General features: G+C 36.3%; 1 protein-coding gene across 5 annotated transcripts in view; it reads right to left on the bottom strand.

Moving 5' to 3' along the window:
* LOC126475739 (phosphatidate phosphatase LPIN3) overlaps positions 1-24,136 on the bottom strand; it is a 302,247-nt gene that overhangs the window by 11,327 nt on the left and 266,784 nt on the right. For 3 of the 5 annotated variants that reach the window (XR_007586763.1, XM_050103489.1, XM_050103490.1), the window contains 10 exons: positions 23,443-23,723; positions 18,617-18,876; positions 16,199-16,405; positions 15,889-16,039; positions 15,527-15,758; positions 9,506-9,750; positions 2,824-2,973; positions 1,065-1,221; positions 836-984; positions 595-722 (listed from right to left, as the gene is read on the bottom strand). Coding sequence is in view for 4 of the 5 variants with exons in the window: in XM_050103489.1 (XP_049959446.1) it covers positions 595-722; positions 836-984; positions 1,065-1,221; positions 2,824-2,973; positions 9,506-9,750; positions 15,527-15,758; positions 15,889-16,039; positions 16,199-16,405; positions 18,617-18,876; positions 23,443-23,723 (1,960 nt within the window). In the remaining variant the exon portion in view is untranslated. The remainder of the gene's footprint in view (positions 1-594; positions 723-835; positions 985-1,064; positions 1,222-2,823; positions 2,974-9,505; positions 9,751-15,526; positions 15,759-15,888; positions 16,040-16,198; positions 16,406-18,616; positions 18,877-23,442; positions 23,724-24,136) is intronic. The other 2 variants (XM_050103491.1, XM_050103492.1) reach the window with 2 other exon arrangements.

Genomic DNA, 24,136 nt, shown 5'->3' with positions numbered 1-24,136 from the left:
GTCTACACACTGCAATAACAGAATGAAACTGAAATATTTAATGATATCTCTTAATACTATACAGCAAAGGGTAGTTTAGTGACAGAAACGTAAATATTTTAAAAAATTCAAAAAGAACTGTCATTCTACTGTGTGTATGTGTGTGTGTGTGTGTGTGTGTGTGTGTGTGTGTGTGTGTGTGTGTGTGTGTGGAGGGGGGGGGGGGGTTGCGCGCGCGCCGCTATTCTTGTACAGAACTGAGAAGTCTAGGATCACTGTAAAAAATCATCCATAGATGAATGAACAATTGCCTGACTCTTGCAAAAAATGTTTATCAAAAGTGTTCCCAGTAGTTCTTCACAAATTTTGTTTCTAAAATATCTAAGTGTATATATTAGTTAGCAGAGGTAAAAAATATATATATATATATATATATATATATATATATATATATATATATATAAAAAATTAAGCGTTAATCTATGGTGTAATGACAATGAGAAATACCACTAATGAAAGGCAAGAATTGCTACTTTGCTATCATATCACGTAGTCACTAACACTACTGACATAAATTGAAAATCACACAACAGAGAAAAGAAGAAACAGGCTTACCAATGGCCCGTGCTGAGAGATATAACAGCTTATAGCCATTATTTTTTATTTTTGTGAAAAGTTGTGCTACTCCACTCTGTGCCCAGTCCTTCCCAACAATGGGTAAGATATGCCCAAGAACATCAGACCTAAGTAAAATGATGCACTATAAGTATGGATCTGTACCATGCATGATCAAATGTACATTTACACACGAGATGATAAGAACAAGATGCTGGACAGTTATGTCAAAGCAACTTACTTGGTAATTGTCCCATCAATGTCAGAGATAACAATCTTATCATCATAACGCCAACGGTATATGTGGCATTTGCACCTAGTTGTTCCTTGGTATGCTGTGGTAACACTGAAGACAACCTCATTAGCACCTTCCTGGAGATTTAGCTTAGCCTGAAAAGTAACAAAAATAAATTCAATTCTGCATGTCTACAAATAATTATTAATTACACTGCAATGTAATGCATTCTTACTATCTGATCAGAAGAAAGACGCAAAGTTTTCCTGTACTTTTCTGGATGATCATAATAGGATCTCTTCTCAAGAGGTTTCTTCACGATTTGCTGTTTTGTTTGGCCACCATCTGACTCATCTGAAGAGTTCGAACCACTGTACCCTTCCTCTTTTGATCTGAAAAATAAGTCATTGTATCAATAAGTCACAATATATCAATTAATTACGTAGTTTGGTTCTAATGACTGACATTTGCACTGAGACCAACATTCACCATTAATTAATTCCCTAGAAACAGTAGAATTCCAGGGTGTACAGAGATGATACAATAAAGTACGTGGATAGGCAACTAGTGGAAAGCCAGTTGCTCTCAGCATTTTATTCTTGGACTGGAATTCTGAGTCCTGAAACCACTCCTGTAAAAAATTCAATCTGTGGCAAAAATGCCCTGGGAGGAACCGTGTAAGTGACCAAACAAGAAAAATATGAAGAGAAATTGGTGTAAAACCTTACATTCCTTTGCAATTTCTGTACAATGTACAGAAATCACACTGATTAATAGAATGCAACTGATTCATGGGCTACATAAGAGGAGTGGTGATCTTTGGTTTGCAAGGCACTCAACTGTGTTGTCATCAGCGCACTCAACTCTGTGGTCATCAGCGTCCGTACAAAGTCCCAATCTATAAATAGTCTAATCAAGCCACTTTCACAAATGATGATGACATGACAAGGACAACACAAACACACAATCCCCGGGCAGAGAAAATCCCCAACCTGGCTGGTAATTGAACTGGGACCCCGTTATCCAGAGGCAGCAATGCTAGTCGATAGACCAGCAGCTGCGGACGAATAATAGGGTCCTCTACTAAAAGTGCATTTGACTAGAGGCTGCTATGTCAAGTTTAGTGGCAGATATTAAATAGATACTCTGAAACACATGCATATGGCGTGGCTCCACAGACGCAAACTTGTAGGTTCGGCCAGAGGACAAGCAAAATCGCAAGAAATGTTCAAACACATAGTTTGAAATCTGTGGAACTTCTAAATTTAACGAGTTATTTCAAAATGTCTGTAACAAGGTAGACTGCAACTTCCTATAATTCCACTGTAAGAGTGATGACTATAAGATACATCTAAACGGCTCAGGAGTGTTCTACACTTCAGAACCTGCTAGACCAGTAGCTGACTGACTGACGGGTACAAAGAAGGCTTTTTGTACATGTACTTTAGGTGACACATTGCCCAGTCAACATAATAACTGTAAGAGATCCCAAATTATTAGTGGAAGCTCTAAAGAAATTCCTGTCCCTTGCTTCAGCATTTATCTAGAAGCAGTGTAAAAGTTCAGGGAAAATTATGTCTGGCTAAGGAAAATCTTGGAATCCTCAATCGCTAACTGGTAAAAATTATACATACTGAGGCTCCCAGGGCCATGCTTCCAATTGAAAGGTACCATATCCTTTAAAAGAGAACCAAAATACTTCTGCAGCAGTAAAACTAATGAAAAACAGGGCTGCTAAGGGTTAGATTATAACAATTAATGGTACAGTGAAAATTTACAGTAAAAACAAACAGACTTGCTACAAAAAAGTTACACAGTACTAACATTACATTGACAGCATTAAACTGTTCACACTTCAATAATCCACATAAAATCACAATAGTGCCTTAAGAAACTGATTTAATGCAATTTGCTATAAAATGAAGTATGGAACCCTCCCATTACCTACTGTATAGCTTTCATTCTAACAAATACCAAGCTTGATAGTAACTTACTCTTTCTGAGCAGCTGTCATTGTTTCCAACTCTTGGAAGGTTGCTTCTTGCGAACATTCTATTTCATCAGTTTTAATATCTTTTGTCTCTGATTTTGGTAGCTCTTGCTTTTCCGTTTCTTTTGCCATATCCTCCTCTTCACTCAAGCTCCTGAAACACAATGTATAATATTTTAGGATTTTGTTTTGGGTCGCAAATTACTGTATACGGTGCTTTACAAAAATGTAACCCCCCCCCCCCCCCTCTCTCTCTCTCTCTCTCTCTCTCTCTCTCTCTGTCTGTGTGTGTGTGTGTGTGTGTGTGTGTGTGTGTGTGTGTGTGTGTGTGTGTGTGTGTGTGTCTGTGTGCGTGCGTGCGTGCGTGTGGTGTGCATGGTGTGTGCGTGGTGTGCGTGGTGTGTGCGCATGTGTGCGTGGTGTGTGCGCATGTGTGAGTGTTGTGTGCGCATGTGTGAGTGGTGTGTGCGCATGTGTGAGTGGTGTGTGCGCATGTGTGAGTGGTGTGTGCGCGTGCGCGTGTGTGAGTGGTGTGTGCGCGTGCGTGTGTGTGTGGTGTGTGCGGTGTGTGCGGTGTGTGCGGTGTGTGCGGTGTGTGCGGTGTGTGCGGTGTGTGCGGTGTGTGCGGTGTGTGCGCGTGCGCGTGCGCGTGCTTTGGTCATTTGATTAGCATTTAAAGCAGCTATTCACCTCAACAGCTTGTGAAATTTTCACTATAGCTACTGAGGAAATCAGCCTACTGATACATACACTGTATTTATACACGTATAAGAACCCTGAATGTAAGTTAACCCCCTTTTTTAAGAGGCTCCTTGAGAAATTCTGACTAATCCAAATTACAAACTTTTATTGATGTAAGGGATTTGTCTGAAGAGTTAACATTACATCTATTCTACATTTATGCCATTTATTGATTATCTACAATTTGATAACACAAGGAGAAATGAAATAAAAAAATTGTTTACGTTACTTTTTATCTTCACTGCAGTTTTTGTTACTTTGCCTGTCATCTATGGAATTACTATTTTTTTACCATCATAACAGGATAGCTGTGAAACTTTTACCTCTGTTGCCACAAATATTTGGCTGTTTCTTCTAAATATATTTCAATTTCTGAGGTTGTGGTTACTGTGGGACATAAGAAAAGCTTTTTTCCCTGAATACGCAGTGGATTACAATTCTGTACTGATGTGAGAATGTTAACAATGCCTCTTGCTTCCAACAAAACATATCATCCGGCCACTGCTCTTTTACTGGCTGCGTGGAACCAGCAGTTGACACTCCCAGTCCTTCCCATCATACTTCACAGTTAGTGTCCACAAAATTACTGCACAAAACACTTAAGCATGCCACTGGTCCCCATCTACACTTTTCTCATCTCCTGCAGAAATTTATACTACTGTTGAGTATCTGTTCAATTTTAAAGTCAGTTCGATTCCAAGTGCAAATGGATTCAGGCAAACTGCAATTCAAACACGGTAGATGTTCACAAAAAGCCAAAGTAAGCAGTATACATTCCCAATGTTGGCTGCACAATGAAATTTCTGCCTGCTCAACACTCCCCTCCCTGCTCTCATTGTAGTCAGCCAAGATGAGTCATTATTCCCCCTCCAACTCCCCATAGTGCTGTAATTCAGCAAGAGTGAAACATGTATGGCAGTATCTTTTAGGCTGCAGGTCATGTGTGACAACAGCAACTAATACTTAGTAAGAGATCATCATTATTCTGTTCAGTTCTCAAACTTTGATCGGCCCACAATCTAGTGACATCTGCTTATACTGTCTCCACAACAGGTCTTCAGTTGTAATTTATTCTCACAACAATAATTACAGTCAGTTTAATATGATTTATTTCATTTGTTGCATATTTTATTCTAAATTAATTTTTCTTGTTGTTTCATCTGAATGTCATCATCTTGTTCCAAAGCTGATTAAAATCTAATAATTTCCTCCAGTATTGTAATATGTGTAAAGTGACCAAATTTCTCATTTGCAACCCAGTTGATAAATCATTAGTTTCTCATAATCAAATATAATATTGGCTTGGGTTCAGAATTTTTTTGAAGGACAAGATTTTCACCGTTGAACATTATCTTTACTTAAAAAGCAGCCTAAATATACATATATGGTACTCATACATGTAAGAGAACTTTTACAAACGTTTGTAAGTTGATAGAATTTAATGTTATTTCTTCCTGTGTTTCTCAAAACTGTCAATTTTTAATCAGAGCATTACACTGTTGTGGCTAGTTCATAGTTTCACACAGATTGCTTGCATTGGTGCTGCAAGTCAAACGTCACTCGATTGTTCGAGCATGGTTGCTACTGTATCGAGCTTCGGCATAGCAAGAATTCTTGAGCCTATTCAAACACAAGTGTTGTTTGACATGTCCTTCCTTTAAGGATTGTTCAAAACAAAATCAGTATGAAATCTCAATAGCCAAAGTTTCATCTGTGAATGTACGATGAGCCATACATTAGTCTACTTAACAATGTAAAAACATTGACCTCATAAGCAAAAGTTTAATTTGTGAATGTATGATGACCCTGTATTTTTCGAGTAGCGAATTTCCGAAAAAATCTCGTCTTATAATTGAATAAATATGGTGTTTATATTATTCAGTTTCTGAATTTGAAACTTTATTTCTTTTAACTATTTATGCAGTTGTGGAAATGCCGTCATCTAATTATTATTATTTCCTTCACTTTCTCAGACGTTAAGTCCGGTTAAAAATGGAGTGACGCGGACCTTCATCAAGCGTCACTTCCTTTTAACTGTACGGTATGTGTTATATTGCATTTAGGAACTTTCGGGTAATTGAACGTGTATCAATAATTACGGATTTCTGTAGTTGTATATATATGTTTGGATGTAGCTGTATTGCATTGATGTACTGGTGGATATTGTGTGGTATGACTCCTGTAGTTGATAGTATAATTGGTATGATGTCAACTTTATCCTGATGCCACATGTCTTTGACTTCCTCAGCCAGTTGGATGTATTTTTCAATTTTTTCTCCTGTTTTCTTTTGTATATTTGTTGTATTGGGTATGGATATTTCGATTAGTTGTGTTAATTTCTTCTTTTTATTGGTGAGTATGATGTCAGGTTTGTTATGTGGCGTTGTTTTATCTGTTATAATGGTTCTGTTCCAGTATAATTTGTATTCATCATTCTCCAGTACATTTTGTGGTGTATACTTGTATGTAGGAACGTGTTGTTTTAAAAGTTTATGTTGTACGGCAAGCTGTTGATGTATTATTTTTGCGACATTGTCATGTCTTCTGGGGTATTCTGTATTTGCTAGTATTGTACATCCGCTTGTGATGTGATCTACTGTTTCTATTTGTTGTTTACAAAGTCTGCATTTATCCCTTGTGGTATTGGGATCTTTAATAATATGCTTGCTTTAATACCTGGTGTTTATTGTTTGATCCTGTATTGCAATCATGAATCCTTCTGTCTCACTGTATATATTGCCTTTTCTTAGCCATGTGTTGGATGCGTCTTGATCGATGTGTGGCTGTGTTAGATGATACGGGTGCTTGCCATGAAGTGTTTTCTTTTTCCAATTTACTTTCTTCGTATCTGTTGATGTTATGTGATCTAAAGGATTGTAGAAGTGGTTATGAAATTGCAGTGGTGTTGCTGATGTATTTATATGAGTGATTGCCTTGTGTATTTTGCTAGTTTCTGCTCGTTCTAGAAAGAATTTTCTTAAATTGTCTACCTGTCCATAATGTAGGTTTTTTATGTCGATAAATCCCCTTCCTCCTTCCTTTCTGCTTAATGTGAATCTTTCTGTTGCTGAATGTATGTGATGTATTCTATATTTGTGGCATTGTGATCATGTAAGTGTATTGAGTGCTTCTAGGTCTGTGTTACTCCATTTCACTACTCCAAATGAGTAGGTCAATATTGGTATGGCATAAGTATTTATAGCTTTTGTCTTGTTTCTTGCTGTCAATTCTGTTTTCAGTATTTTTGTTAGTCTGTCTATATTTTTCTTTTAGTTCTTCTTTAATATTTGTATTATCTATTCCTATTTTTTGTCTGTATCCTAGATATTTATAGGCATCCGTTTTTTCCATCGCTTCTATGCAGTCGCTGTGGTTATCCAATATGTAATCTTCTTGTTTAGTGTGTTTTCCCTTGACTATGCTATTTTTCTTACATTTGTCTGTTCCAAAAGCCATACTTATATCATTGCTGAATCCTTCTGTTATCTTTAGTAACTGGTTGAGTTGTTGATTTGTTGCTGCCAGTAGTTTTAGATCATCCATGTATAGCAAATGTGTGATTTTGTGTGGGTATGTTCCAGTAATATTGTATCCATAATTTGTATTATTTAGCATGTTGGATAGTGGGTTCAGAGCAAGGCAGAACCAGAAAGGACTTAATGAGTCTCCTTGGAATATTCCACGCTTAATCTGTAGTGGCTGTGATGTGATATTATTTGAATTTGTTTGGATATTAAGTGTGGTTTTCCAATTTTTCATTACTATGTTTAGGAACTGTATCAATTTAGGATGTACTTTGTATATTTCCAATATTTGTAGTAACCATGAGTGGGGTACACTATCAAAAGCTTTTTGGTAATCAATGTATGCGTAGTGTAGCGACCTTTGTTTAGTTTTACCTTGATATGTCACCTCTGCATCTATTATCAGTTGCTCTTTACATCCTCGTGCTCCTTTGCAACAGCCTTTTTGTTCTTCATTTATAATTTTGTTCTGTGTTGTATGTGTCATTAATTTCTGTTTAATGACTGAAGTTAATATTTTGTATATTGTTGGTAGGCATGTTATGGGGCGATATTTAGCTGGGTTCGCTGTGTCTGCTTGATCTTTAGGTTTCAGATATGTTATTCCGTGTGTAAGTGTATCAGGGAATGTGTATGGGTCTGCAATGTAACTGTTAAATAATTTAGTTAGATGTGAATGTGTTGAGGTGAACTTCTTTAACCAGAAATTTGCTATTTTATCATTTCCAGGGGCTTTCCAATTGTGAGAAGAATTAATTGCTTGGGTGACTTCATGTTGCAAAATTATCACTTCAGGCATTTGTGGTATCATCTTGTATGTGTGTGTTTCTGCTTGTATCCATCGTGCATGCCTGTTATGTTGTACCGGGTTTGACCATATGTTGCTCCAGAAGTGTTCCATGTCTGTTATGTTTGGTGGATTGTTTATTTTAATGTGTGTGTTATCTACTGTCTGGTAAAATTTCTTTTGGTTTGTGTTGAATGTTTGGTTTTGTTTCCTTCTATTTTCACTTTTTTTGTATCTTCTGAGTCGTTTGGCTATTATTATTATTACTATTCTTTCCTGTCTCAGACATTATGTCTGGTTAAAAATGGAAAGTGACGCGGATCTTGATCAAGCGTGACTTCCTTTTAACTGTACGGTATATGTTACATTGCATTTAGGAACTTTTGGGTAACTGAACATGTATCAATAATTACAGATTTCTGTAGTTGTATATATACGTTTGGATGCAGCTGTATTGCGTTGATGTACTGGTGGATATTGTGTGGTATGACTCCTGTAGTTGACAGTATAATTGGTATAATGTCAAATTTAACCTGATGCAACATGTCCTTGACTTCCTCAGCCAGTTGGATGTATTTTTCAATTTTTTCTCCTGTTTTCTTCTGTATGTTTGTTGTATTGGGTATGGATATTTCGATTAGTTGTGTTAATTTCTTCTTTTTATTGGTGATTATGATGTCAGGTTTGTTATGTGGTGTTGTTTTATCTGTTATTATGGTTCTGTTCCAGTATAATTTGTATTCATCATTCTCCATTGGCTAAGAAAAGGCAATATATACAGTGAGACGGAAGGATTCATGATTGCAATACAGGATCAAGCAATAAACACCAGATATTACAGCAAGCATATAATTAAAGATCCCAATACCACAGCAGATAAATGCAGACTTTGCAAACACCAAATAGAAACAGTAGATCACATCGCAAGTGGATGTACAATACTGGCAAATACAGAATACCCCAGAAGACATGACAATGTAGCAATGCAGCTGTATTGCGTTGATTATCATCATCATCATCATCATCATCATCATCATCATCATCATCATATTATTATTATTATTATTATTATTATTATTATTATTATCATTATTAATGCCAAAGAACTGTAAGAAACTTATCATTCAAGGATTTATTGTGCACTGTTGATTTTTCATAGTCAATGTCATAAAAACGCAACACAGCAGCAAGGACATTTTGTATTACACTGACTCCAAGACAAGCTTTAGATTCACAATTTAAGGAACATGCAAGATAAAGTGGAGGAATAGGCTCAACAATTACCACAAGGCTTGGGACCAACAACAGTTAACCACATGATCATTCTTAAGGTTTCTTGCTGTAGTACCTACTGCAATTGTACAATTTTTTAAGTAGTAGAAAGTGAAGTAATGTTCCGACAGTTCTCACATTAATAAATCATCATCATAGACAATAAAAAAGTAATACAAGACAGAAAAAATTGTTAGACTGACTGTAGTTAGAACCTGGGGCACTTGGAATTGTGTATTCTAGCACTTATGCACTGAGAAGAGCTAAGTTACAAACATACAACACACAGTAGCGAAGTTTTAATGAGCTGTAAATAATGAGCCAACAATGACAAAACATCATCTTTAAGAAATAATTCTTACTTCTGTTTCAATCTGGAGGTATCTTTCAGTTGTTCTGGCATTTCTCCACTGGTAACTGAAGCATCCTCCTTTACATCAGACAACCTCTCTGCTTCAGGAGATGATAACTCCTGTTCTTGGGAAGGAGCTTCATCACGTTTCTGTGACTGGCTTGCACGTCTCCAATAAAACCACGAAGAGTATGTTGACTGCTTTGAATCTTTCTTACTTGTCATGTACTCGGCACACAGTGTATCAATTACTTCCTGTGGGGGAAAAAAGAAAACAGGTCAAACAATTTAGTAACCATATTTATTTCAATGGAAACTGAGTGATACAGAGAACAGGGCAGACTACCTTCTACTGCCTAAATTAGCAACTGAAGATTCATGTACACTTTCAGCTACCCAGTGAAACTGAAACATGATCTACTCTCCTGATCTGCAGACATCATCTGCCCATAGCACATGTACGTGTAAAGTTATTTAATCATTTTAGTATAGAAACTGTAGACTGTTACTAATATTTATGGTACCACAACACGTCTGAACTGCTCATAACAAAAACCAATTGCAGTTCTGAACAATTTTTTTTTATTGGCAATACATTTGTAAGCCAGTTTCACCACTTAGACAATAAATGAGACGGTACAAAGCTTACCTCAAAAGGTAGTGTCTCTGTATTAATTGTATTTAAATGTAATTAAATGTAATTAAAAACATATTTTTACTATAAAACTGGCTTGAGTCCACAATGGAATGTTTCATGTTCACTGCTAGCAAAATGTTTGTTACAAGATACTGACCAACATTCACAATGTTCATTTCCATAGTGTTATGAGCACATGATCTTTAGAATAGTTATTATAAATTCGGTAAACTACTATGTGAAAAGTCTGTGTCCTTACAATCCAATACTGTAACTGCTCTATTTGCTGCATTTATAGGAAGATACATTTAACAATTGAACTTGTGCATAAATTGGGTACCTATAAAGCAACAAACTTTTCAGAGATCTGAACTTTTATAAATGCTGTAAACAGTATACGCTATTACTTTTGAAAATTGTAAGCTTTTTATTGACTTGCTTAGTCATGTGGTGCTTGGAATGGAAAGCTGCAACTTGTGTGATGACTGTGGTCACAATTTGATGAAATTCTGAGTGTACAGCATATTCCCAGCAGGTAGTCAGGTTGGCAAATGGCAGCTTGAAGACTTATTTCTTCTGACAATGTATTAAAATATGCAGAATATCCGAAGTAGTTCGACTTTCTTCAAACAATTTGGGGCAATAATGGCAACTCACTTTCAAAATTAATGACTCTTTCTAAGCACATGAAATTATCTCAGTAAAGTGAAAAAAATTAGGATGTGGGACCTGAGCTTCAATTTGGAGGACTGTTGTGATCATGTGTTACTGATAATAGGGCTCAAAAATACTCCTTTCTGGGTGTTCCATCCTTTTCAACCTTGGCTGGCCTTGGCCCCCAACATCATTCAGTTCACATTTCTACATCTATATTCTGCAAACCACTGTGAAGCGCATGACAGAGGGTATGTCCTATTGTACCAGTTATTAGGGTTTCTTCCCATTCCATTCACATATGCAGTGCGGAACAAATGATTTAATGCTTCTAATCTTATTCTCATGATCCCCCTATGTGAGTGATATGCAGGGTGTTGCAATATATTCCTACTGTAATCATTTGAAGTCAGTTTTTGAAACTTTGTTAATAGACTCCCTCAGAATAGTTTACAGCTATCTTCAACAGTCTTCTACTTGAATTCCTTCACTATCTCTGTGTTCAGGTCTCTCTGTGCAGTTCCTTTACTATCTCCGTGACACTCTCCCACATTTCAAACAAACCTATGGCCATTCATGTTGCCCTTCTTTGTATATGTTCAATATCCCCTGTTAGTCCTATTTCAGGGTGAATACATGAACAAGGAAAAAAAATCCTGGACTTTCTGGTTAAAAAACAGTTTTTCCTGGGTGAAAATACAATTTTTCTGTATTAAGTAACAGCATACTTTTCCAAGGAACTCAAACTTTTTTTTCATGTTTTCGGATTTTATCTCATTGCAAATTTTATAATCTTCCGAATAAAATGATATATAAATCACTTATAAACTCACATGGGAAGTATTTTATTTTTTAAAATATAATCTACACTGGTTGAAAATGTTAAAATTTTTACATGTATTACTCCAAAATCTAATAAAATTAGTAATATTTTGTATAGAAGGCTGTGGATTTCTGTCTTTTAAAGGTTAAATTATGCATCTGTATTGGTAAATCTCTCAGAAAGTAAAGTATGACGCCAAAACGAAGTGTTTTTAAGAAACATGGGTTTCATGGTAATAGATTTTCGAATAAAGGAAAACATTGTGTTCAGCATGTGGTGTGTGAAGTTACAGACAATGAAATACAGGGAAACTCATCATTATCTAGAGAAACACCCATTAGTACTGCGGAGATTAAAATAAATGTTGTGACACACAGTTTTCTCAAAACGAAAGTGATGTAAATGGTAGGTTAGGTTATATTCTGACAGATTTACACATCCTAACAAGGATGTTAGATGAATGTGTGTGTTGTAAAATATGTGGAGGGCCAGGAAACGTATCATTAATTGTGCCAGTTGTAAATATACTCATTCATTTTGGAATTCTGATAAGTTAAAGATAATTATTTTGAAGTAAATGTTAGATGGTTTTATGGATTGAGAGCTATTGGCAAAGGACACACTTCAGCAGAAACAATGTGTGCTGTGACGACTATGCCACACCAACCTTGTAAGATCAACAAGTATGCAGAATTTATTGGTGCTGCTGTAATATCTGTCGCATGTGAGACAATGGCGGGTCCTGTAAATGAAGCTGTTGAAATAAATGATCATATGACTGACATACCAGTAGCTTTTGATGGCACTTGGCAGAAGTGTGACTACAGTTCTAAGAATTCTGTTGCTACAGTGACCAGTATGGATACTGGAATGGTAAGAGATTACCAGATTTTAATCAAACATCAGGGAAGGAAGAAGGGCATATCTGTGACAGAAATTATGAAGGAAGAAGTGATGGTATCAAGGCCTCTGCAGCTATTTAAATTTTTAGTCTATCTGTGAACGAAAGGGGAATGTGTTACACCAAGTTCTTAGGTGATGGAGACTCAAAAGCATAGAACAGTGAAGTAGCCACTCACGCTCAGCCTTGTGGCGAGAAGATCACAAAACTGTAATGTGTTGGTCATGTCCAGAAGAGAATGGGCCCCAGGGTGAGGAAGATGAAACAAAGTTTGAGAGAAAATAAACTTTCTGATGGGAAAACCATAAGAGGCAGGCTGACAGACAACATGACTGATGAACTACAGCAGTACTACGGGATGGCCATTAGAAATAATACTGATGATTTGTTGAAAATGAAGCAGGCAGTATGGGCTACCTTTTTCCACAGACTGTCAACTGATGGAAAACTAGTACACAACCTTTGCCTTCCTGGACCCGATTCATCGTGCAATTACCGCAATGCCCATTTTATTTTATTTATTTATTTATTTATTTTATTTCATATCGTGTTCCGTAGATCCTGGTAGCGAGTGAATCATAAGGATATGGAACGTGTCAGATTCTACGTAGTTCAAACGTAACTTGTATACATAAAATAAAAAGATACACTGAAAATAAAAATCAACTACACAACAGCACAACCAATTAACAGAAAATTGTGTTTCACATGTTAAGGATGGGTAATATATTTATGATATGGAATGAGTCAGATTGTACACAGTTGAAATATATCTTACATAAATAAAAGATACAATGTAAATAAGACATCAGCTAAACAACAGCACATTCAGTTAACAGAACATTTTTGTTTCACATGTTAAGGATGTGCAATACATACAGGAGTCAAGATAAAATAAATATTCCTACGGAATTACAGGAATAACAATAAATAATTGTCATATGCCTATGATGGCATTCAAAATAAAACTAATTATACTAAGTTTACGACACAAATTTAGTGATTATATACATTTTCTTTCACATATTCATTAACTGTATAAAAAGATTTCTCTGTCAGGTACCCCTTGAGAGTTAGTTTGAATGCTGGCAATCTTTTGTGAAGGCATTTGATGTGTGGTGGAAGAGCATTAAACAACTTAACGCTGGAGTAATAAGCTCCTTTTTGGAGCTCAGTGAGGCTTTTCAGTTCAATGCGCAGACTGTCATTGGTTTTTGTGTTACAGTCATGAAATTGGCTGTTATCTTTGTAGCCAGAAGGGTTTTTACAGACAAAGGTCAACAAGGAAAAGATATATTGTGAGGAAGTGGCAAGTATCCCCATCTTTCGAAACAAGCACCTGCAAGATTGCCTGTGATGGATACCACACATTATTCTAATGGCTTTTTTTTGTGCAGTGAAAATTTCCTTTGCGAGAGGTTGGTTCCCCCAGAATATAATAGCATATGACATTAATGAATGAAAATAGCAGAAGTACGAAGCCTTAATGGTTTCTACTTCAGCAACTAAAGCAATAACTCACATTTCCTTTGCAACTAATGTTTTATTATGTTTATCCTCTCATTTGTTTTATTGCCACAGTATTATTTTGCAGAAGTGGGATACAGTAATATTCTTTGCTGGAGTATCAGTTTCTACCAGTCAAAATTACAAAAACTTAACTGATAACTAAAATAATGAAAAATTCCTGGGTTTTTTACTGATTTTCCCTCAGATGAAAAAATTTTGGGGATCCCCCCCCCCCCGAGCGGCGACAGGCCGTAAACACGCACTATCAGAATGTGACAAACAATGCATGACAGTACAGTACAGTACAGTACAGTACAGTACAGTACAGTACAGCTTAGAGTGACAAACACCTATAACAAAGAAAACAGCACTTATCAGATCAAAGCAAAATAAGCAATCGATTGAAACCAGACAAAGCACGTGAAAAAGGAAGGGTACCCGTACAAATACAGACGGAGCGTCTGACGCATAGAAATGGCTACCTGGTAAAGCTTAACTGCCAAGCCTACGACTCGAACCAAACTACTGTAGCTGTATCGTCATTCATTCGACCTAAATTGTCTCTCATATTACAATGGACCAACTTTGTTTCGATTTGGGGGTGCGGCCTAAAACTTTTCTCTCCCCTTGAATTTCGAGTCTCAAATTTCAGGTGCGGCTTAGATTCGGGAAATTTTTTTCCCCTTTATTTCGAGTCTCATTTTTCAGGTGCGGCTTAGATTCGAGTGTGACTTAGATTCGAGTAAATACGGCACTGTTGCTATACCACAAAATAACAGATAACGTTCCACTAAGTTCTTCTACAAACAAACAAGCGTTGTTCAATTTATTTATGCCTATGGAGAAATTTACCCCACCAGAAAAATAATGTTAAAAATTACACATACATGCATAAAAAGAAATCAGGATGACAGCCTGTTGTTGAATGACGCCAGTGTTGAATAAATTGTATGCTGAAGGAATACCTTAGCAGGATGATAACAGTAAGAGTTCATAGCTCATTCATAGATGACTTCATAAATTTTGTATTTTTGGGGATCCACAGCCTGCAGATGCCTAATAAACGTAAACATGGTCCGTAGTAGGCTGTAATGCAATGTTAATTTAATCATGTGATTAGCTAATTTCGACTAAGCATCACCGTCTAGCACATTTGTAACACCTGCATTTGATGTCACTTGTGGAGATGTTACAAATGTGCTTGACACTGATGCTTAGTTGAAAGTAGCTAATCGACACTTCATAAATGTATGATATGTTTTTGAGTCAAACCACACAAGATACCACATGCATTAGTAATGAAGTACATTATTCTAATAAGAATGTTGATTAATGTTGATTTTCTAACGTAAAAACCAAATGCTTTGATGTGAAATGGAATTAAAAGACAGTATGTTTACACTTTGGAGAAGTTTAGTTCTCAATAATGTAACAATCAAAAATAAGAAAAGGTCACAAAACAATGTTTCACAATGTGGAAAGGTTTCAACAAAATTCTTTTACTAACCTGAGGCAGGGGTTTTTGATAAACTACAAGCGACATCACTATTGGGCAAGCTGTCTTCCAGTTGTAGAACTTTCCATTGAATCTCACAACTAAATTTGGGCTCTCAATAATCTTTGGATCTCTAACGATATCATCATATGCAATAATATTCTGTAGAAACGCATCCTCTGATGGTCCTTTTCTTCCATCTGATAAGCCACCACAAAGTGACAAGGATATTTCTCCATACGATCTGTATATGAACAGTAAACATGATATCTTAGCAAAAAAATATTAAGCTCACTCTGCATAATCTGATGAACAGAAATTTAATTTAAATATAAATCCACAGTTTGCATTAGCATTCTTGTTAGAATACATACTTTTTTTCAAAAACTGAGTGTTTCAATTCATCAAAATCACTATCCAAAGACTTTGGACCACAAACTGCTCCTTCCACACTGTTTGGAGACTGAGGTAGAGACGTTCCATTTCCTGACTCTGCATCATCATCTCTCTGCCTCTCTTGTGGTTCTAAACAAAAAGAGGAACGTTATCAGATTAATTAGTATTTATAGTCTGAGACACAATCAAATGTTTATTGTATGAATAAAGTGGTAATAAACTCATCGGAATTTTTTTTAAATTCATTAATAAAGCCCAGCCACCATAAGCAGCATCAGCAACATATACCTTCTTGAAGATGTTGAGGAGCAGCAGTAGAGGGGCCCTGCCTGTAAGACGTGGGAAAATACAGGGCAGCCACCTCAGGGTCCAGTTCATCCATATTGAGATCAGACAAGTAGATTCCTTCAGACTCTGGGTTGTGGCGAATCCTTTTTGTCTTCTTCATAAAACTGAACATGCCACTCAGCATGGACCTCTGCGCTGCCTCTGCTGCTGCAAAGCCACATAACATTCGCCATGTTGCAATAGCTGCAAAGCTACATGCAATAACCAAGCAACTGACACCCACAGGCAAGACTACCCCAAGCATGCCCATTATAAATCCTAATGGCACCAGAAAAATCACTTTAATTTATGCCTTACCAATTACTTCTACAATTTTTATTTGTTAGTAAACTTATTTTTAACCTGTTACCACAGCCTGCATAGCAATGAGAAGATGCAGTACCATCCACCAAGCAGCAGCTTATTTTGTAGAGAAAAGATGTGCATTAGACTTAAGAGTACAATTTTCTGTGCACTCTTTAAATACAGCCAAGAGAGTCCTAACATAAATTTTAATAGAATAGAGAAAATGCATATATGTCAGAATCTATGCCTGTGACACAAAAATTTTAAATGTGTATATTAGGCCACTTATAACCAAGGTTTAAATTATTTTGCTGGAGTATCATCTGTGTAAACACAGTTCAATACAATTAGTCAGTTTTCAGTTTACAGAGGAGCAGGAACAGTATTCCTTTCAAAAGTAGTTGCTAAAATTGTCACTACTAACAATAAATTAAAAATGTCAGCCACACATGTGGAACTACAGAAATTCTTTAGTACCTAAGGTTCTTGGCAAAATATCAACATCTATTAATACAGTGTAAAATGTATCTTTGATAACAAAAACAATCTGACATACAGGTAACTGGTGCTTTTAGCTCCTGAATGGAAGTTATGGGGTTATGTGTAATTTCTCACAAAGGAACATTCATCATTCTTCGAGATACATAGCAGGAGCAAATCTTCAACTGCCTTTGTTTTCATGAAAATATATAAATAGCAACAAATTACAGAGGCCACATTGGGCATGCTATTCTTTTCTCAGGCTTGTCGAAACAATCTGACATTTCCAGCAATGAGAGTGACGATTTTCATCTCTAAAAATAGAACAATATTGGTGACATTGAATTAATTCAGTCACTTCAAACTACTCTACAGCCCTCAGTGTGACAAGACTGATGGACTGAAAAATCATGATATGACCACGCAAAACCTCCACCATTGTTCACATCTGCAAGAAGGTACTGTGGTTATATACTTTCTTCATTCTCCTTAATAAAACACATCCAGCGTTGGATAACGTGTCATAGTATAATCTTTAGACCACATTCCAGGATTATATTGATCAATTATCCAGATTTGAGTTTCTTGCAACATGGAAGCTGTTTCTTTACTTATTCCCAATTTATAAAAGATTTGTTGATATTGTGTTATCTATTTCAATATCGAGTTCAGCAATTCCTCGTGTGGCAGTGATCTTCTTATAACAACAAATAATGATCACGTTTAATGTTCTATGACTTTAAAGACTTTCCCAACAGCACCATAAGCCTGGTCTTACGTGCAGCACCAGCGGTGGGCACCGTACATGCTGTGTATGGTACGATGGCCCATTTAGGACAAGTTGCCAGCCTCAGCATAAGTTTTCAGCTGGACTCAGCAGCAGCTCTGTCTCCCGAAGATGGCAAAGAAATCGATTATCGAAATATTGAGTCACTGATTTTGTGATCTGGCAGCAAAACCCAAGGAAACTACCATCTTCAATGTCCTCTTTGACCATTCATACACTTTAATGCTTAATTCAGTAATTTTGTTTCTGTAATCTGTGTATTATGTCAGAACACTAGGTACATTAACATTAGAGACTGCATCAAGTAAGGAATTTATGTAAATACAGTAGCATCCTAAGTATTCCTGCACGGAGACATTTAAGTGGTCATTCTTCCCATACTCCACATGTGATCAGAAAGGGAAGAAACCCCACTATGTGGTTCAATGGGAAGCACACACTGCCATACACTACAGTAGTTTGCAGACTATGGATAAAGATGTAGGTCTGTGAATAAGTGGTAATAGACAATTTTGGCCTTAGTGAAACTTATCAAGGTTCATCCTAAAATTAAATCTACACAGTGGTCACAGACCACTGGCAGTTCGAACTTCGAGAGGTGTCACCGTACAGCAACAAACTGAAGACAACATCACTACAATGTAACACGAAACAGAAAGTCTTTGTTTACAGCACAGTTTCTGTATTATTTGCAGATAATATATGTGTGCAATTTGTTGTGGTATAAACCCACTCAAAGGAAAGTTGTTCTAGATTTAATTAACTATATCAGAATTCTAAATGATTACATGAAACAGGAGACCAACCTTGTTGCTGTTTCTGGACATCCTCATCACTAGAAGATACCGGCTCCAGGTCGGGCTTCTCCTTAGTCATCACACGTGAGCTCTGTGTGGACAGAGATCTGGCTGGAGGGGAAGGCAGTTCTCCCCATCGCCATGATTGCTGCATTACTCCATGTTCATCTTGGCTGAGGCATCCTTCCGTACTAACACCCTTTGACTGTCTGTTGACCTCATACTCTGTATCTGACTGCACTGGGGAGCTGGGACGTGAGTCCTGTGGGCTAGATCACATCAGACTTTTGAGTCACCAACTTAACTGTACTAATCATATGGGGACAGTCAAGAAAATAATAATAATGGTAACACATAGCAACACATTTAATAACTAAATTAATGTGTAAATGCAAATGACTATTCATACGCTATAATTCAAGAGGTAGATTTTATTTATCTTCAAGCAAGCTGATGCAGAGAAGGCTAACAATAACTAAATTGTGCTTAATGAATGAACAAAACATTTAGAAAGTATGGCAAGATGTTAAATAGCCGAAGTAAAACATTAACTCAATAGTCAATGAAAAGTATGAAACACATCCACTCCTCGAATTAAATGAAGGAAATTACCTAAATAGTTTAATCTTACATTGAATACATCAGTTTCAAAAATGAACAGGAAAGTTAATTTCACATTTTCTGCTGTGTTTCTGTACAACATTTGACCAACCAAACTGCAACTCCAAAATTCGTTCTATTTAATAGACAAACAATATCTTTGTATCTACATCATCATACACAAATGTCAAAAACTGACTACTCACATATAAACAAAATTAAAGTATAACCTACAGTCTTTAGACGCACAGCTTTATTTCTTCAGATTGAAACATGTGAACAGTGAGCAGTACTGTGAGAGGTTGCTCTCATGGTGGAAGAGAAGTATTGAACTTAAACATCCCATTGACACTTAGGTAATTAGTGACTGAGCACTTTCTTTATTGGATAAGAGCAGGAAAAGAAATGAGCTACACTTGATTCATGACAATCACCACAGCTTTCTCCTGAAGTAATTTAGGAAAACCACAAAGACAAGTTTGGATGGTTGCCATTGAATTAAGGTCAGTTTCTGTCCATGGACATGAATGATAGCATCAAAAATTATGAGTAAATTGCTAGTACTGAACACAGTAACAGAAGCAAGTGTGGTCAATGCTTAGTTCATAGGCCGTACATGCCACAAAATCCTTCTATGTAGATAATAAACTCTATACTTCTGAATAGTTTTAAAGAACATTGAATTTTGTGAGAAAACCAACTGATATGAAACATTTCAGTAAGAACACACGTTTTACATAGCACACATATAAGTATGACTTCGCTTGGCAGGATTGAGTGCGACAAATGTTAAAGGGCTCTGAGGTTAAGAACATTATAGATGAACTACACTGATTGCCAGCAAAATCATGCTATTAAACAGGATATGACTCGTGGTGAAGGAATCACCTTGACATCAGCAGAACTTGGTGAAGAAATCACTTGGCATTAACAAAAACATAAAATCACAGGTGATGCTCAATTTGAAGACTGATCCCCCCAATCTCCAAGTTCAGCTCTGTTCCGATCATCAACACTTAGCAACAGCTCCACAATAGGTTAGTGGACAGAATGATGATACTGTTCATCTGCAATGAAAGGTCAGCAGAGACTAAATATTAGTCATGTGAAAATGAAACCTGATTAGGACACTAATGAGATGACATACTGTCACCAATAAGCAAGGTCTTGAGAGACAGGCACAACCTCAGCCTGAGAAAAAAATGGAAGCCCATCCTCTCAGAGCAACCATCCAAGCATTCACCTTGTGTGATTTATGAAGTCACAGAAAACCTACATGTGGATGGCAGAACAGGGATTTGAACTGTCAGCAGTGTCTTGGCACACCACCAACTTGCTCAGTGTCAGACAAGAAAGAGAGAATTATAGTTGGCGAAGATATGAGCAGAAGAAAATGCACAAAAACAAACTGTGAAACATGACAGTAAAATATACTTATGGAGACCTGCATGTGGTTTTTATAACAACTGTATATTTCCAAAAATCTTAACACAATTCAGCAAAAAGAATGGAAAATCTATTACAACCCAATCATGCGTATCACTGTTAAGAAGTATTTTGAATGTATGCAGTAACCAACACAATGAAAAGCTACACTTCTTTCTAATACCAAAACAAATTAAATTTTGAGTTTTATGGCTAGTTCAGGTTCTTAGCAATGAATCAACCTTATAATTAATAAAATATCCTACACTACTTTAAATGAAACAATCACTGGCACTATAAATAATTATTTAACATATCCGGGAAAAATAAACTCAATCTCATAAAGTCAGGGAATGTGTACATTTATATCAATTACATGCGTACAAAAACTATAAAGCACTGCTTGAATTCAATCATGCAGGAATTATTTTTACTGAAATATAACAAATATAAAATAGTGCTATACACTACTACTTCAAAGAGCATAACAGTAAATTCAATTAGATCTGTGAACATTTTTTAATGACTGACTGCCTGTCTTACAAAAAGACCAGTGGATCGATATTAACAAAAATACTAGTTCTAATGGCTCTACACCATTGCATGCATGCAACGTCCACAGGAGGATATATCACAGAATGTTGTAGACAATGTTTGCAATTAGAACAATTCATGCAGAAGGGATTTCACTGGGGTCCCAGACCCACCAAGTGCACCACTGATGAAAGGAACCATACAACAGTAACAAAAACTAGAACACAGATAAAATTAATGGTGTATTAATTCATAAGTGTTATTTACAAATGGCTCAGGACTGATGTTAAAACTTCGAAGGCTGTTTCTGAAAGAGCAGACGTAATTCGGCAGCTCGGAATTTCTCTTCTGTGAGGAAGTTAAGCAGAAGAAAACAATTATGTTCCATCAGCATTGGTATATGAGAATTCAGCAATTAGACAATAAAGCAGCAAAACACTTCTTAGAAAGTGAACTTTAATTTTGTATAAATGATTCCATAGCACAAATAATAAGCGACAGCAGTGTGATCTGACACACATTCCACGTTACACAATTCACAAATGATGTAGGACAATTTATTGGTTGGTCTCCTTTGGAAATATATAATTTTCTGGCTATCCTCCCATTCTGGAAGCCTGAAATGTATATCTGAAAAATGGCAATACTTCCAAAGAAATATTAACAAACAAGACACAAACTGTGACAAACTACAATATTCCACAAAGCAGAGAGATTCCAGAGAACAAGTTATATGAAGAAATCATTCACTGCGCAGAAAATCAACCTTGTCATAAGGTATATTGTTTCCAGTAAATAACATTTTTCTCCTAATACAATGTTTTCACTCCACTGCTGCTTCCACCTTCTTTCCTATTTTAGACTATTGAATAAAATTCCTGGCCATCTGTATCTAACATTTCATTTAACCTTTTTACTTGTTCTTGCATAAAAGTTTGGCAAACACATTGTGCCCGAGTCAGTCTTCCACATAAACCATATGGTGAAATAGTTCCATGAAACAGTAACACTTTTTCTCTGTTAGACATTCCTGATATTTAATGGTGACATTTATTTTCACATTCACACAAGGAGGTCAAAATGTGCAAGATATAACGTAATCTATTCTGTACACATCACTTTTTATTACACACAAGGTCAATATAAAATATTGTTCAGACCTGAGTAAAAGACATGTTTACTCTTTTTCCTAGAACACTTGAGTGTTCAAGTGCCAACATACATCCTGCAGAATAATGAGCATTTATCTCACTACAATTCAGTTGCCTTATTTTTAATGTTCCTTATTAAGCATCAATATCTTATTTATTATAAATATCTGGAAAGCACCACAGATGTGAAATGTCTCAATCCTTCATAATGCCTTTATTTTCTTTGCACCGCTTAAGGATTTCTAAATCAGAACAATTCCAGTTTTTTGAAATTTACTCTGAACAAGAAGTTCTATGGTTCATGTAATAAACTCTTTGTGTGTTGCATTTGCTTTATGTTTCAATCTTTGGAGTAACTCCAACCAGATTTAGTTACTTCAGGTTGTATTTACCCCGATTTATATTTTCTCGTTCATCATCTTTTATAGTTGTGTTATAATCCTGCAACTCCATTTCTGATATGTTGCAAGCACACCTTCGTAAATACTTTTTTTAAGGTAAAATGTCATTTTCATAAATTTCTTACAACCGCCATGAGTTGTGGTTGCATATTATTCAGATGACAGTATGTATACAATTTGCTCTCTAAGGCTAAAAAAACCAATATATAATACAGGAATGCTGCAAATTTCACCCAATTCACTTTCTTTCTAATACTGTCTTTTCTAGAATTTAATATCATGTCCACAGTGAGGTTATTAGGCAGAAACACACACAAAAAACATAAACTGTTGAAGAATCATGTTTTACTTCAAAGTGGAATGATACACAGCAAAAAGGAACCCCATAAATAAATTGGTTCAGTAGTGATTTCTATGTTGCTTTTGTTACAACTTCTACTACCATACACTATCAATTTATTAACGCCTCTCTGCCCCGCTCACATGTTTCACATTTCCAGATAAAGTCTTTACAGAAAGGTATCGCCACATTTCATAGGAAGTATGAGACCAATATTTTCAGATATAAGAATACTTCCAAATGAAACAACTAGGTCTAATGCATTCTTTTGGCTGGACTGATATGATTCATTCTTTTTAGAACAACGTAATACTCACAGGAACAACGCCAACAGATTATTGTGGTAAGATAGTAGTGAAAATTAAGTTTTACATCACTTCTTACCTGCATCCTGGAGTCAATTCAGTGTCACTGAAGAAATGGAAGTCAGTCTCTGTGGAAGCATGCTGTATCCTTGAAAGCTCAGCCAAGTTACTGGCCGCTGCAACAAGTACACTATCAGGCTGTGCATCACACACAGAAGTATGCGGATCTGGACTGCTGACCGTAATTGTTGGTTTTAACTGGCTTTTACGACACGTGTCACACTCTGAACAGTACACTGTTGTCACATCACTGTCCACAATAACACCTCCAAGGTGGCTGCATGTGACAGGTGGTTCAGCCTGAAAAACAAGACTTCTTCAACATGCAATCCATACGCCAAGAAACAATGAAATCAGTGCCTTCATATTTTGTACAATGGGCCATGAGGATACTGAATGCATCAATATAAGAAACGATTCCAGGGGAATTAAAAAATACGGCTTCATATTGGTCATCTTAAAATTTGTAATTGACTGCATCCTATTACAGGATTATGCCACAGTACTGAAAATTTTGTATGCAGGGATCACCAATCTATATTTAAAACATCCCTATTGTGAAGCTTATTATTCTTATGAGCATACTGCTGAAAATTCTAGTAACTATGTACTTCACTCCTTTCTGTTGCAAAAGTATGAATTATGGAAAGGGAAGTGCAGATATTTCCTTCTACTGTTGTATTTGTGAATATCTATAACCGTTAATTGAAAAT

This window comes from Schistocerca serialis, chromosome 1 (assembly GCF_023864345.2).
Source record: "Schistocerca serialis cubense isolate TAMUIC-IGC-003099 chromosome 1, iqSchSeri2.2, whole genome shotgun sequence".
Classification (NCBI taxonomy): Eukaryota; Metazoa; Arthropoda; class Insecta; order Orthoptera; family Acrididae; genus Schistocerca; species Schistocerca serialis.
The sequence above is the reverse complement of the archived record's forward strand: the minus strand, read 5'-3'. Positions and strand labels throughout refer to the sequence as shown.